Below are 13,554 nucleotides of genomic sequence, written 5' to 3' on the forward strand. Positions count from 1 at the left end.
AAGCTTCTAGGATATAGATCATTTATTCATCTTTGAAATTGTAGGGCTGGCTTTTGAACGCTTTTAAGTCTGTCACTCTGAAATGTGAGAAATTCTAAAAGAGGCAGACACCATATTCTTGAGACAGTGGAATTTAAACCAGGAAGGTTATTGATATACCCGTTAAGATGAATTTCTTAACGTTAAGATGAATTGAGAAAAATGGTAGAAATATCAGAAAAGATGCTACTTTCTTCCAGGGGGCCTTTTAAGGAATTGTAGGGGTAGACAGAGTTATTTAACTGCAGTAAAAGTTAGTTTAGTTGAGAGTGCAACATTTAGGGCAAGTTCAAGAGGATACAAGACAAGCCCCCCCCCCCCCCCCACGGCAATTCAGCATAATACTAGATTTATTAACATGTTAACTATTTACCTGAAACAAATTTTGACCTAAGCTAAAAGCCTTCTAGTTAAGGGTTTCTAGTACCTTGCTATGTTCATGACATCTGCTCAAGAGGGGATGAAATTGAGTTTCAACTATATAGTTCCCACTTGTAGGGATCCAGAAAGCTTAATCCTTAAAAAAAAAAAAAAAAAAATTGTTTTTTGAGTATTTGGATGATCCTTTTCTCTATGTCAAGGGAAAAAAATTGCACCTGATTGGAGCTGATGAAGCCAGACTGCAGACAGATATTTCATACAAGCCATAATGGTTGGGTTTGTTTATGCTGCTTTAAATCTGTACAGTCCCAAAACCTTCTTCTATGCTGTGGGTGACTGCATGCGTGGATGTGAGAACGTGAGTGGGTGTGGTGTCTCAGGAAAGTAAAATTCACAAAGTACTTCGAGATGCTTCTAAGGATTTTAGATCTAGCTCCGCTGATCCATGACTCTTCAGTATAGGATCTTATGTCATGAAAGCCGGTGAAGTTGGCAATCTGAGAGGATCTGCCGTCCTGGGGACCCTTGTTGGATTGAGAACAGTTGAGTTTGGGGACTCTGATGCATCCATCACAGAACTTGGATGTCATGGCTTTGATCCTGGCGCATAAAGCCTGGGCTTTGAGTCAGTTGTCTCAGGGCAGGTGATGGATTTATAAGGATTTGCTCCCCCTTCAACAAACGATGATTAAGTCCAGGCACTAGATCTGGACTCTTCCCATCGCTGATGGTCAACCTGCAGATGGGCCACAGGGAGATGGGGCCTGTGAACTTGGCCTTAGCATCAGCCTCTCAAACCCCTTTGGTGTGGCTCCGCTGTGGATGGGCAGCACGGGAACTGAGTCATAAGTGGCATCCCGCAAAGCCAACGCCACACCCCAGTCCCTGGGGCTTGTAGGGCCCCGGGCTGCGTTTCACTAACCACATTTGTGTCTGCCTGTCTGCGTGAGTGGGAGGGCACACTTGTGGTCAGGGATAATGAAGCACGTGAGTTATTGATGGATCTGGAGGCAGTTCTCCGGACCAGATGCAGTGGCGTGTGTTTTTGTTTTTGTTTCAGGGAATTAACGCTAATTTCAGTCATTTCTTGCTTTTTGTTTCTGAACGTCTAAGAAGGAAGGCTAGAGGATTTCCTTAGATTTACCCCACACTGCCCCCGACAGAGCTCAGATGGTCATTCGGCCAGTGCATCTTCCTTCTCGCGTGGATCTCTAGCTCTAGGGAGCCTCAGAAGTCCTCTGCTTCTGTGAATCCACCTCGGACTTCCTTACCCCCAGGGCTTAATCCCTCTGCCTTTCTGGGCCTCGCTGCACTCCTCTGCCAGGCGGAAGAATAATTACTTCGGGCCTGAATTACGTGTGGACAAGCCAACTCTTTTTAATGCTACAGAACCCTTGGCCAAAAAAATACAACACAATTACTATAATTAAAATTGCAAAATGATCACTGTTTTCAGTCTTTCTTCAGAAACAACATGGAAGAGGAACAGAAAACCTTCCACCCAGCTGGAACTCTCACCTGTTGCCTGAGTGCCTCTCTGGGCTCCTTGGCCTCTGGTGGACTCTGAACCCTCTCGTCTTTCTTGCCTGTCAGCAGTGCCCAAGTGGCCTTACTAATAGCGTGAATACCATCCTCAGAGCTTTCTCAGAGACTGGGGTGCCTCAGCAGTACCCCCAGGGTGAAGTCCCAACTCATCATGAAGCTCAAGGCCTTGTAAAACAGCCTACAGAACATAACCCTGCCTTTAAAAAAAAACCTTTTTTTAACGTTTATTTATTTTTGAGACACAGAGAGACAGAGCGTGAACAGGGGACAGAGGGTCAGAGAGAGAGGGAGACACAGAATCCGAAGCAGGCTCCAAGCTCAGCTGTCAGCACAGAGCCCGATGCGGGGCTCGAACTCACGGACCGCGATCATGACCTGAGCCAAAGTCAGACGCTTAACCGACTGAGCCACCCAGGCATCCCAGCCCTGCCTTTAAAGCTTCATTTCCACCTAACACCCCCACCCCCTGTGCCCAGCACAGCCCAGGTGTGTGCACACTCACAGACAGCACCCTGGACATCCGGCTCCCCCGGGCTGCATCACCACTTCTCCTGCCTTTGGGCAGAACACTTCACCTGGCTCCGTGGCCTGCTCAGAGCCCCTCCCTTTAGATGTCCTGGCCGCGAGAAAGCCTATTTATCTCACTTCTGGGCTTTGTTTGCTTTGGGGTGGTGCTGTTTGCCTCTCCATTGTGCTGTTCATTAGAAACCTGCGTGTTAGGATCATTGTGGGGTGGGTCTGTGCAGTTTCTGTATCTATTCACTCAAGAAATATTGATTTGAGCATAAACTCATGAGATACCAGGCTCCAATGCTAAACGAAATGGGACCTGCAGGTTAATAGAACAGAGCAAATAAGACTGGTCTTAGCAGATGGGAGCTGGGAGAGAAGAATGGCAGGGCCCGAACAGGGCAGCACACACACATTATTGCCCTCACCATCCCTTGTGTGGGAGCCCCCTGCATAGTTCCTTACATATAGTGGCTGCTCCATGAATATCTTTCTGAATTGAAACAAATTGAATTGAAGACAGAGTCAAGAGGGTAAACAGGGCAAAGGAATGAGATGAAAGGGGTGGAGAGGGAGAATGGAGGAGGCTGCCCCTCCGAGGGCATGAGCTGGCAGGCAGGATTGAAGCCTCCCCCCCACCAGCCTCCTTGCGTGTGCGCCCCAGAGGCCTGAGCAAACACTTCGTGCGCGCCCCAGAGGCCCGAGCAAACAGTTCTGCCCAACCCTTGCAAGCAAGGACTCTCACGTGGGGAGTAGGTTATGGGCAAAGAGCCACTTCTCACCCCCAAGGATTAGAGTTTCCCCAATTGAAACTAGAAAAGGAAAAGAGGTCAGTGTTTGGCTTTTCGAGTGTTGTCTTCAGAGGTAGAGTGAAGGGAAGGTGTGCAGTTTGCTCCAGGTGAGTTTTCTCCCGTGTTTCTCAGATTCTCAGTTGGCTAATTGAAGGAACAAATCCTTACTGGCACACTACTGCATTGCTCTTAAGGGGCCTGGGGGTTAGGTGCACTTTTTATAACAGTATGCCTTGATTGGTTTTGAGCAGGGTATTTTGAGACTCTAAAGTGTGGGTTAGAGTGTGAACTTCAGCCCAACACTTGGTGTGTCTAGCTCTGCCTGGTGTGCCCTTGGCCGAGTGCTTTCCCAGATCGCAGACTGTCCCTCACCAACGAGGGGCAACAGGACAACAGAGCTCCTCTATACACATCTGGTCCCGCATTGTTTAAGGATGGAACATTCCAGGTATGGCCCTCCACCTACTTCATAGTCCTACTTGCTGCACCCTCCACCATCTAGAATATGGCCATGCCCCTGAAAGTAAGGCACACGGGGCCTCCAGAGGTGGGCCTTTTACTCAAGGCATTTTACTCCAGCATTCGTGTAATGACACGCATAGTAAGTGGCCACTATGTGCCAGGCCCTGGGCTAATGAAAAGACATCCAGCCCACAGGAACTGTTTGGTGGGAGCACATAGCACCTTCCTAAAGTCCTATTACCTAAAATGAGTACCCTTCTGTTACAAAGAAATCTAATCGTGGTTTAGTTGCATTTGTTTTCCAGCCTTCGGCCCGTCAGTGATCATAAATGGACAATTTGTTGGGAACCACTGTAGACACAGAAATGACAGTAGCCAGCAATGGAACAGGAAGACAACCATACAAAGGAGACGTTGGAATTAAAATTATAGTAGTCTGAACAGGCCAGCTGGTGTGAGGCCGAGAGCCCGCAGTGAATCTCTGTAACCCCTAAGGACATCATTACCTAACACACTCCAGTAATTGATGCTCTGGGTAATGACCTTAAGTCACTCCAAAGAAATGGACGGTTATTGTACTTAAGACAGGGACAGCTATCAGTAGCTTTTTTTTGTCTTTATCTTACTTGCATTTTTTATTTTTCATTTCTATCTTAACCATCCTAATGGTTAAAACGTGGTTACCGGGAAATTTACTTCTGCGGAAAGGCCTATTCCTCAGCAAAATCACACATACGAAACATCACCCCAGTTTACTCACGTTGCCATTTGTGTAGTCAAGAATGAGTAACTGTCAGAGGACAGAATACGGTCAACTAGTCCAAATATACTGTGAGCATAATTTCATCACTGGAAATATCTGAACAGGAGCATCGTTCTAAAATTTATTTGCAGTGATCGTGCATTTCAAAAATTCACACCTTGGGGTGCCTGGGTGGCTCAGTCGGTTAAGCGTCCGGCTTCAGCTCAGGTCACGATCTCCCAGTTCATGAGTTAGAGCCCCGCGTCGGGCTCTGCTGACAGCTCAGAGTGTGGAGCCTGCTTCCGGTTCTGTGTCTCCCTCTCTCTCTCAAAAATGGATAAACATTTATTTATTTTTTTAAACGTTTATTTGTTTTTGAGACAGAGAGAGACAGAGCATGAACGGGGGAGGGGCAGAGAGAGAGGGAGACACAGAATCGGAAGCAGGCTCCGGGGTCTGAGCCATCAGCCCAGAGCCCGACACGGGGCTCGAACTCACGGAGAACTCACGGACCGCGAGATCGTGACCTGAGCTGACGTCGGACGCTTGACCGACTGAGCCACCCAGGCACCCCAAAAATGGATAAACATTTAAAAAACACACACACGCCTTTCTGATCATTGAAGAGTTTGATGGAGCACACAAGTGAGCTGACGCTCAGGCTGCAGAGGACAGGAGGTTATGCTGCCACAGACGTTGGAGGGGTGGAGCGAGTTGTGACCGACCACCAGTGTCACACTGAGCTGCTCAGTGGGTGGCGAACAACGGCCTGAAACCGTAGGTCAGCAAACTTCTGCACAGAGCTAGAGAGTAAATACTCCAGGCTTGCCGGTCAGCCAGCCTCCCTCACAGCTGCTCAGCGGTGCCAACGCAGGGCAAAAGCAGACATAGACAGTATGTGTCCAAATGGCATGGCTGTGGTTCAATACAACTTTATTGGTTTAGAGCCTGAGTACCCACAAATCTGTACGGCAGCAGGAAAAACCAAGGGAATAACATGGGCATTGTCAAAATGGGGAGCTTTGATCAGCTTTCGAATCGCTATGGGATTTCAGCCTTCCACCTGTTGGCTTTGGGTTGAGCGGAGCTTGGAATTTTAGAATTTGCTGGGCCCAGGTCGAGTCCTAGACATCCCTGTCTACGAGCTCCTGCTGTCCTTCCGTGTGGTGCTTCAGAAGGTATGCTTGCATCTTTAACGCCTTTGAGTTGTCAGTGGCAACACTGATTGCCATTGTCTTGTGGACAGCACTGGCTTGCTTTGTTAGAAGATTCTGGTTGGTGGCCTATTGGGAACTGCTGCTCTTACTCATACTTGGGACGGTCATTCCCTGTGTGTTGCGACTTCTCTTTCCTCAGCTCCCAGCATAGGGTACCCAGCATGTGATAGTCCCTCTTGAGTATTTGTTGAGTCGATGTTGCTTTGGACAAGTACACACTACACTTTTAGCTGCCTTTCGGGCACCAATTCTCCGCCGTGCTGGGAGGGGAGGCCCTGGCCTTGTTCTTTCATTATTAGTCTGTGCAACGTTTGACTCCAGAACGTCTGTCATTTTGAGTAGTAGTTACTGCTGTCCCCTCTCAGCTTTCTAGACACATCCGTACTCGTCATGATGGTAGCGTATTCAGTCCAGATGCTCTTTCTCTGTGGGGGAAGCAGGCAGCGGAGGCAGAAGGCAAAGGGTGAGAAAAAGCCGACACAACCATTGAAAGTTTGCACTTGCCCTTTAGAGCCACGGTCTTCAGAAAAACCCACGTCGCCAGTGCTGCTTTTGAACGATTTCCTCTGCTACGAAGTGAGTAGCGTTCTCAGAGGACCAAGATGTCCTTTGCTGTGCTGCGGACTGTGCTACGGCGGCTTCTCCGCGGCCCCGCCATCAGGGTCAGCCCCCCGCCGGCACAGTGTCTGACTGAGAAACCCATCTGGTGATGCAACAGGCCGCCACGTGTACGATAAAGAATCGGAGGAGGGAAATCTGTACTTGCTATGTGTTGTGGCACGTGCCGTGGACAGATAGACTTCATTATCGATCCTTAGCTACTTCATTGCTGTCTCCAGAGACGCGAGCTGCAGCCGTTAGGAAAAAGGGGCATGTTGCTCAGCGCTTGTTTAGGAAGGAATGGACGTCTTTCCTAGAGACAATACGTGCGTGGTGTGTGAGGGCTATTCCAGGCCATGGGATTCATCACGGGCACCTCCTGCTCCATCGGCCCTCACACCAGCCCTTTGACGAAGAGGCTGGGATGAGGAGGCAGGTGAGGCGACCAAGGCTCATGGAGCCCCACAGCCAGGCGGTGCAGACACATTGTTGGACTCATTGTCCAACATTCTCCACTTGACCCCGTCACCCAAGAGGAGGGCAGAGCTAAGGGAGTCTCTTATTCCCGGAAAATCAACCGTTTTGGCCCTAGGATTAAAAAGCCTGGTTTGTTTCGAGAACCTTCCCTATCTAGGTTTTGCCTTTACCATCAGCTAATGCAGTAGTAAGTTAGCATGTCTTTTTTTTTTTTTTTAATTTTTAATGTTTATTCATTTTTGAGAGAGAGAGAGAGAACGAGCGGGGGAGGGGCAGAGAGAGAGGGAGACGCAGAATCTGAAGCAGGCTCCAAGCTCCAAGCTATTATTAGCACAGAGCCCCATGTGGGGCTTGAACCCACGAACCATGAGATCATGACCTGAGCTGAAGTCAGATGCTCAACTGACTAAGCCACCCAGGCGCCCCCCCCCCCCCGTAAGTTAGACTGCAACTTAATGGTTGCAGCTTAAGCCTGGTTCTGGGGAAGCAGGTACTCTCGTTCTGCTCATCCCTGTTAACCGCAGACAGCCTCAACGTCAGTCTCTGGGTTTGTCCTTGGCGTAGAGGCAGCAGTGCTAACACTGAAGAGTTTTCCCAGAGTGCTTGGCACTCTGTGCCCCATCTTGCCTTTGAAGTCACAAGTGGAATATAATCTGTTGAGACACTGTCTTCCCAGCAGACCCCTAACAAATGAAGAGACCCACATTCTAGTCCCACTTCTGAGCTGGCGTCCTGTGTGCAGCTGTTGGTCTGGCTGACCTTGGGTGAGGCATTTGCCCTTCAAAGGCTCCCTTTTCATTATCTGTCATGCGAAGGCTTTGGGCAAGGTGGCCCTATTTTGCAAAGGCTAAGTTAACTCTCAGAAATAGGGAAGAGAGCTGAGAACTCACTTTTTTTTTGTTTTTTTAAAGGAAACTCAGTGCCCAGCGTGGGGCCCAGACTCACAACCCCAAGATCAGGAGTCACATGCTCTAGCGGCCAGGAGCCCCAAGAACTCACATTTTATTTATTTAATTAATTATTTATTATTTTTTTAATGTTTATCTACTTTTTAGAGAGAGAGAGAAAGTGGGGGAGGGACAGAGGAGAGAGAGACATAGAATCCGAAGCAGGCTCCGGGTTCTGAGCCGTCAGCACAGAGCCCGACGCGGGGCTCGAACTCACGGACCGCGAGATCGTGACCCGAGCCGAAGTCGGACGCTCAACCGACTGCGCCACCCAGGCGCCCCCAAGAACTCACATTTTAAATGAACAGAAGGTTTAGGCGGCTTTCCTGCAGGAAGTTCGCACATCAACACTCATGGCTCACTTTGGAAAGATAATTTTGTCAGGTCTCCTTGATAACAAGACAACACCAAATTTCTGGGTTCTTTCTTCTCTTCCAGATGCCAGTATGGACAGAATAGCTTATGATGCTTATCCCCACCCACCACTTCCGAGACATTGAGCGGAAGCCAGAATACCTCCAGCCGGAGAAGTGCGTCCCACCTCCCCACCCCGGTCCTGTGGGAACCATGTGGTTTATCCGCGACGGCTGTGGCATTGCCTGTGCCATTGTCACCTGGTTTCTGGTCCTTTACGCGGAGTTTGTGGTCCTCTTTGTCATGCTGATTCCATCCCGAGACTATGTGTACAGCGTCATCAACGGAATCGTGTTCAACCTGCTGGCCTTCTTGGCCCTGGCTTCCCACTGCCGGGCCATGCTGACGGACCCCGTGAGTATGTCTGGGCTTGTTTTGACCAGCCCACACTCTGCTCCTCTGGTCCTGGCATGGCCGCAGCCTGCATGTTCCTTCCCCTGGACCTTGGGCGTGTGGAGATCAGGAGGGCCAGGGCTGGGGTGGGGAAGTGGACTCAGGGCCCCCGGAGGACGCCATCTGTGCCACAGCTTATCCGTCTTGGTCGAATGATTCTGTCCGCATACTGATGTAGACGTTAATGGAGGCTGCTCTGGGTGAGCTCCGGTCCAGGTGAAATCCAGCCTCTAGTTAGAAAGGCTCAGCCCGATAAGCATGGCGACTGGGGGCCGGTCATCAGAGTGGCAAGCATGCTCGGGGGCCGGGGGGAGTTTGGTCAGGCCGGGGCTTCCCGGTGAAGACAGGACTGCAGCTAGGTGCTCTCGGAATTAAAGCCATATCCAATTCCAGGAACCTGCACGGAAATGGCCTTCACTTTGTTTGGGCGAGGCTCGCCTTTTCCTGAAAAGCTGGACAAGCCTGTTTCAGGCCGCAGCAAGTGCCTCTTGGTGAATATCTGTGGGGAAAGCGGTGGTGTTCTGCCTGAGGACTTAGCGAAATATACCAGCTGTGCAAGTGGCCATTGAATGTCGTGTACCCTGGCATTAAATCCTCTGTTCCCCTTCATTATCTTGGGTACGGAAAGGAGAGCGCGTGATTTGATAAAGACCTCCTGTGGCTTCGTTGTTTGAGTGCGTAGGACGAGTGTGTTTAAATTAGGAAAGGGAAGACACAGACTTTGTTTCTGTGAGCCCCGGGGAAAGCACACTAGAGACCCTGGGTCCCGGGCTGGTTCCCTTCTCAGAGGGCTCCGTTTTGTGCGGGTTCGGGTGGTGGGTGTTACCCCATCCACCGGGGAGAGCCGCTTTCGCAGCTCAGTTCCGCGTCCAGATAGCACCTCTTCTCGCGCAGGACCATCTGCGGGGTCACCAGACAGCCGGCGCCTGAAGGAAACCAAGTTCGGATTTCCCCTGCTATCTGAGAGTAGAGAGTTCCCGGGAAACCTTTCATAAGCTAGAATCACATAAAGCGAAGAAGCAGTTGCCGTTTTGTAAGAGCAAAACACCCTCTTCAGATTTGTTTCGGTTGGCAAGAGCAGGTACTAAAGTAGGTCTCTTGGAAAAGCAAAGCGACGTAAGGAGAACGGTTTATAACTGAGGGGAAGCCTGCGCCCGGTTATGATCGGGGTGCCCTCTGTCTAGAGAAGACGGGTGAGGCCAGCCCTGTGCGACTGAGGCTGTGGCGGGGGGAAGCGCCAGTTGCCGTGGAAGAGCAAGGACGGGGACGTTCACCAGTCTAGGCGGCGTTGGCTGCTCGGGTCACACCCAAGCCAGGTCTTGTGAGCGCTGTGTATGCTGTCGGGGGAGGTGACAGGCGGTAGGGAGGGAGGACACTGATGGTGTGCCAGGCGGAGTAACATGGACGAAGACAGGAATGCAGGCATGTGGCTCCTCGAGGCCCCCAGGAGCTGTTTGCGATGGTGGGAACTTAGGAGGGCGATAGGTTTGGGCCGGCGGTGTGGGCGGAGTGCCAAAGCAGTTGGGTGACGAGGGGCAGTCTAGAGCCCCTGAGGATTTTAAATAAAAGAGTGGCAGCGTGCCTGGGTGGCTTAGTCAGTTAAGCGTCGGACTTCAGCCCAGGTCACGATCTCATGGTTGTGAGTTCGAGCCCCGCATCGGGCTCTGTGCTGACAGCCCGGAGCCTGCTTCGGATTCCGTGTCTCCGTCTCTCTCTCAAAAATAAATGCACATTAAAAAAAAAAAAAAAAAAAAGTGGCAAGATGCAGGTGTCATTTTACAGGGATCACTCTGGCAGTGGTGAGGAGGAGCCCTGGGGGCACCGCGGGATGGGATCCAATGAATGGCATGTGCATTGAGTGCCTCCTCTGTGAAAGGTCCTTTTTGAGCAATGGACACAGCTGTGAGCAAGTCAGACCAGACGCCCCTGCCCGCCGGAAGCTCGCGTCCCGGCACAGGGGTCAGGCAGTGAAGACATATGAGAACGAGGGAATTTCAAACAGCGATGAGTGTTTTAGAGACAGTCGAAGGGTGTGACCGAGGTGATGTGGCAGTGACTTTTCTGCGGCGCAGGGGGCCTTCTTTACCTGAAGGGAGTCTGAGAAGACCTCAGAGCAGTGCCACCTGACTGAGACCACGAAGCTGTGAGTCAGGCAAACGAAGCTTTGAGGGCAGAGCCTTCCGGGAAGAGGAGAGAGCAGGTGCAAAGGCCCAGAGGTGGGCGTGTGCTTGGGGTGTTTGAGGAACAGGACTAAGACCTGGGTGACCAAAGCATGGTGAGTCGGGGCAAGAGGAGCCAGAAGAGGTGGATAGAAGCCAGATTGGGCAGGACCCTGAGGGCCTCACGAAAGCTTTGGTCTTTACCCTAAATGCAGCAGGAAGCCATCAGAGAGGCATGATGTAACCTGATTTTTTTTTTTTTAATGTTTATTTAATTTTGAGAGACAGGGAAAGAGACAGAGTACGAGCAGGGGAGGGGCAGAGAGAGAGAGAGAGGGAGACACAGAATCCGAAGCGGGCTCCGGGCTGTCAGCACAGAGCCCAACGCGGGGCTCAAACCCATGAACTACGAGATCATGACCTGAGTCGAAGTTGGACAGTTAACCGACTGAGCCACCTAGGCGCCCCGGCATAACCTGATTTTTAAAACGACAGTGCCTTGTGCTTGTGATGGAGGTGGGGCAGAGACCCAGGAAGATCACCGGGATTGCAGTGGCCCACACAGGACGGGGTAGTGGCTCAGACCAAAATGGGAGCTGTGAATCTGGGCAGAAGCTATTGGATTTGGAGTATCTTTTAAGCCACTGATTCTCAAACCTGGCTACACATTGGACTAATTTAGGGAGCTTTGAAAGACTACCGGTGCCCGGGCCCCACCCCCAGAGATTCTGCTCTGATTGGTTTGGGGCAGAGCCCTGGGTGTTGGGGTGCTTTAAAGCTCCCAGGTGTCCCTTGTGTTCAGCTAGGTCTGAGAAGCTCTGTGCAGAGGGGTTGATTGACCGAATGGAGAGGGACTGGACAGTGTGCCGTCCAGAGCCTTCGCTTGAGCAGCTCTAGGGGAGTATTGGTGCCATTGAGTAAATGGGAACATCTAGGAGAACAGATTTTGGAGAGAAATCAAAGCTTCTGTTCTGGCCAACTGTGTATTACACATAAGTAGAGATGCCAGGTAATCAGTAGGTAGCCAGGTGGAGGGTCAGGATCAAACAGCAGGGTTGAGGTCATTGGTGTCTAGAAGGCATGTGAGTCAGGGAACTGGATGTCAGGAGGAGGGCAGCTGGAAGGCTTCTGCCCTGGCATTCACGCCTGTGTCCTTTCACCCCATATTGACTTGCGTGGCCTCTCCAGGGATCTCCCCAGTCTAGCCCCTTGCACTTGGATGCAGGAGCGAATGGTTCTCATGGCTGCCGATCCCAAATGAATGAGAACCAAAGACTATTCCCCAAACACCAGTCTGCTGCTCATTCGGGTGTTTTGCTAGTGGCCCCAAAGAAAACTGGGCCCCAAAATGAAGCAACTCAAACGTGTCCTAAATACATGCCCCATCTCACCTGCCTTTCTCCTCCCAGCACATGACATGTTATGCAAAACCCGGTGTGTACAGAGAGAGTGGGAGGCCCTGGGGCCGAGTTGGGAGCCTAGATCTCACACTGAAAACAGATCAACCCGGGGCTCCTTGCTAACACTGCAGGGGGAGTCTGTTTTTAGAAAGGTGTCACTGAGGGGGTCTGAGGAGTTCCCTAACAGGATTATAATGTTTTGTATCTCAGGAATTCGTGTTGTATACGGTCCTGCAGGAGAACCTATATGCAAAGGTTATAAACAACATCTAACAACGTATGCATTGTTTCCCATTTGGGTTTGTTAGTATTGCCGGGTTATAATTAAAGACAAAAAGTCTCTCACAGTCTTCCGCAAACAGTTAACAGACCGCTTCCAGCTTTGAAATTCTTCCTGCAGTTGTAACAATTGCAGTTGAACAGTTGCAACCACCCCCAGCTTTCTGGACCATTTAGCAATCATTTCCTCCAACACAGTAGGAAATGGGTCCATGTAGAGCTTGAGCAGAAAAGGGAAGAGGGAAATGGCGCACAAAGGTGTGAATGGCCGCCTTGGAGGTGAGGTTCCCATGGGAAATGGGGTAAAAAGGACAGGCCTGGAAGGAGAGAGAAAGAGGCCAAAGGGGCCTCACTTGGCAGGGGTGCTGGCCTAGAGGTCACAGGGTGTGGGCAGAGCACAAGTCAGATCGGTGTTTGGTATCTGGTGCCCTCTCCTTGCTCGCTCTAAGAGGATGTGATGTCATCAAGGAGCTTTTTGTGTTCCTGAAACACTTAAGAGGTCCAGAGAGGCTCTGAGTGCCTGGACCCAGAAACTCTTATCTTGGTGCGGTCTCCCTCCCCGCCCCGCCCCACCCTCCAATTTCATCACTTCTTCCTTTCCCTTTGCAAATCCATTTCAGTGCCTCATCCTGTGAGCTTCTTCAGGAATCCCGAGGGATTCCTGTTAACATTTAGATCGGGGACAATCTCTGTCTCCCGGAAGCTGCTTAAAGCTGGAAGGCGTAGCTTGTCTCTTTCTGTCCTGGCTGCCAGGAAGCTCAAAGCTAAGCGCTTCATAATCTCGCAATAATTGTGTAAACCCTTTTGGTCATTTACTAACTAATCGTTTACTAACCTCATTATAAACTATCTCAAATCTGAGGGGCCCCTGGGTGGCTCAGTCGGTTAAGCATCTGACTTCAGGTCAGGTCATAATCTCGCAATTCATGAGTTCAAGCCGCTCGTCATTGGGTTCTCCGCTATCAGCACAGAGCCTGCTTGGGATCCCCTGTCTCCTTCCCTCTCTGCCCCTCTCCCCTCAAAAATAAACATTAAAAAAAATTTATTTGATTTTAATTTTTTTTTAATGTTTATTTTTGACACAGAGAGAGACAGAGCATGAGCGGGGAAGGGGCAGAGAGGGAGGGAGACACAGAATCCAAAGCAGGCTCCAGGCTCTGAGCCATCAGCACAGAGCCCGACGTGGGGCTCGAACTCA

At 50.6% G+C, this 13,554-nt stretch overlaps 1 protein-coding gene across 5 annotated transcripts in view; it reads left to right on the forward strand.

The window, feature by feature from the left end:
• ZDHHC3 (zDHHC palmitoyltransferase 3) overlaps positions 1 to 13,554 on the forward strand; it is a 60,520-nt gene that overhangs the window by 10,650 nt on the left and 36,316 nt on the right. For all 5 annotated transcript variants that reach the window (XM_086698454.1, XM_086698456.1, XM_086698457.1 and 2 more), the window contains exon 2: positions 8,150 to 8,479. In XM_086698454.1, coding sequence (XP_086554580.1) covers positions 8,174 to 8,479 — 306 coding nt within the window. In that variant the 5' untranslated portion in view covers positions 8,150 to 8,173. The remainder of the gene's footprint in view (positions 1 to 8,149; positions 8,480 to 13,554) is intronic.

Source organism: Puma concolor, chromosome A2 (assembly GCF_028749965.1).
Source record: "Puma concolor isolate L17-30 chromosome A2, mPumCon1.1.hap2, whole genome shotgun sequence".
Lineage (NCBI taxonomy): Eukaryota > Metazoa > Chordata > Mammalia > Carnivora > Felidae > Puma > Puma concolor.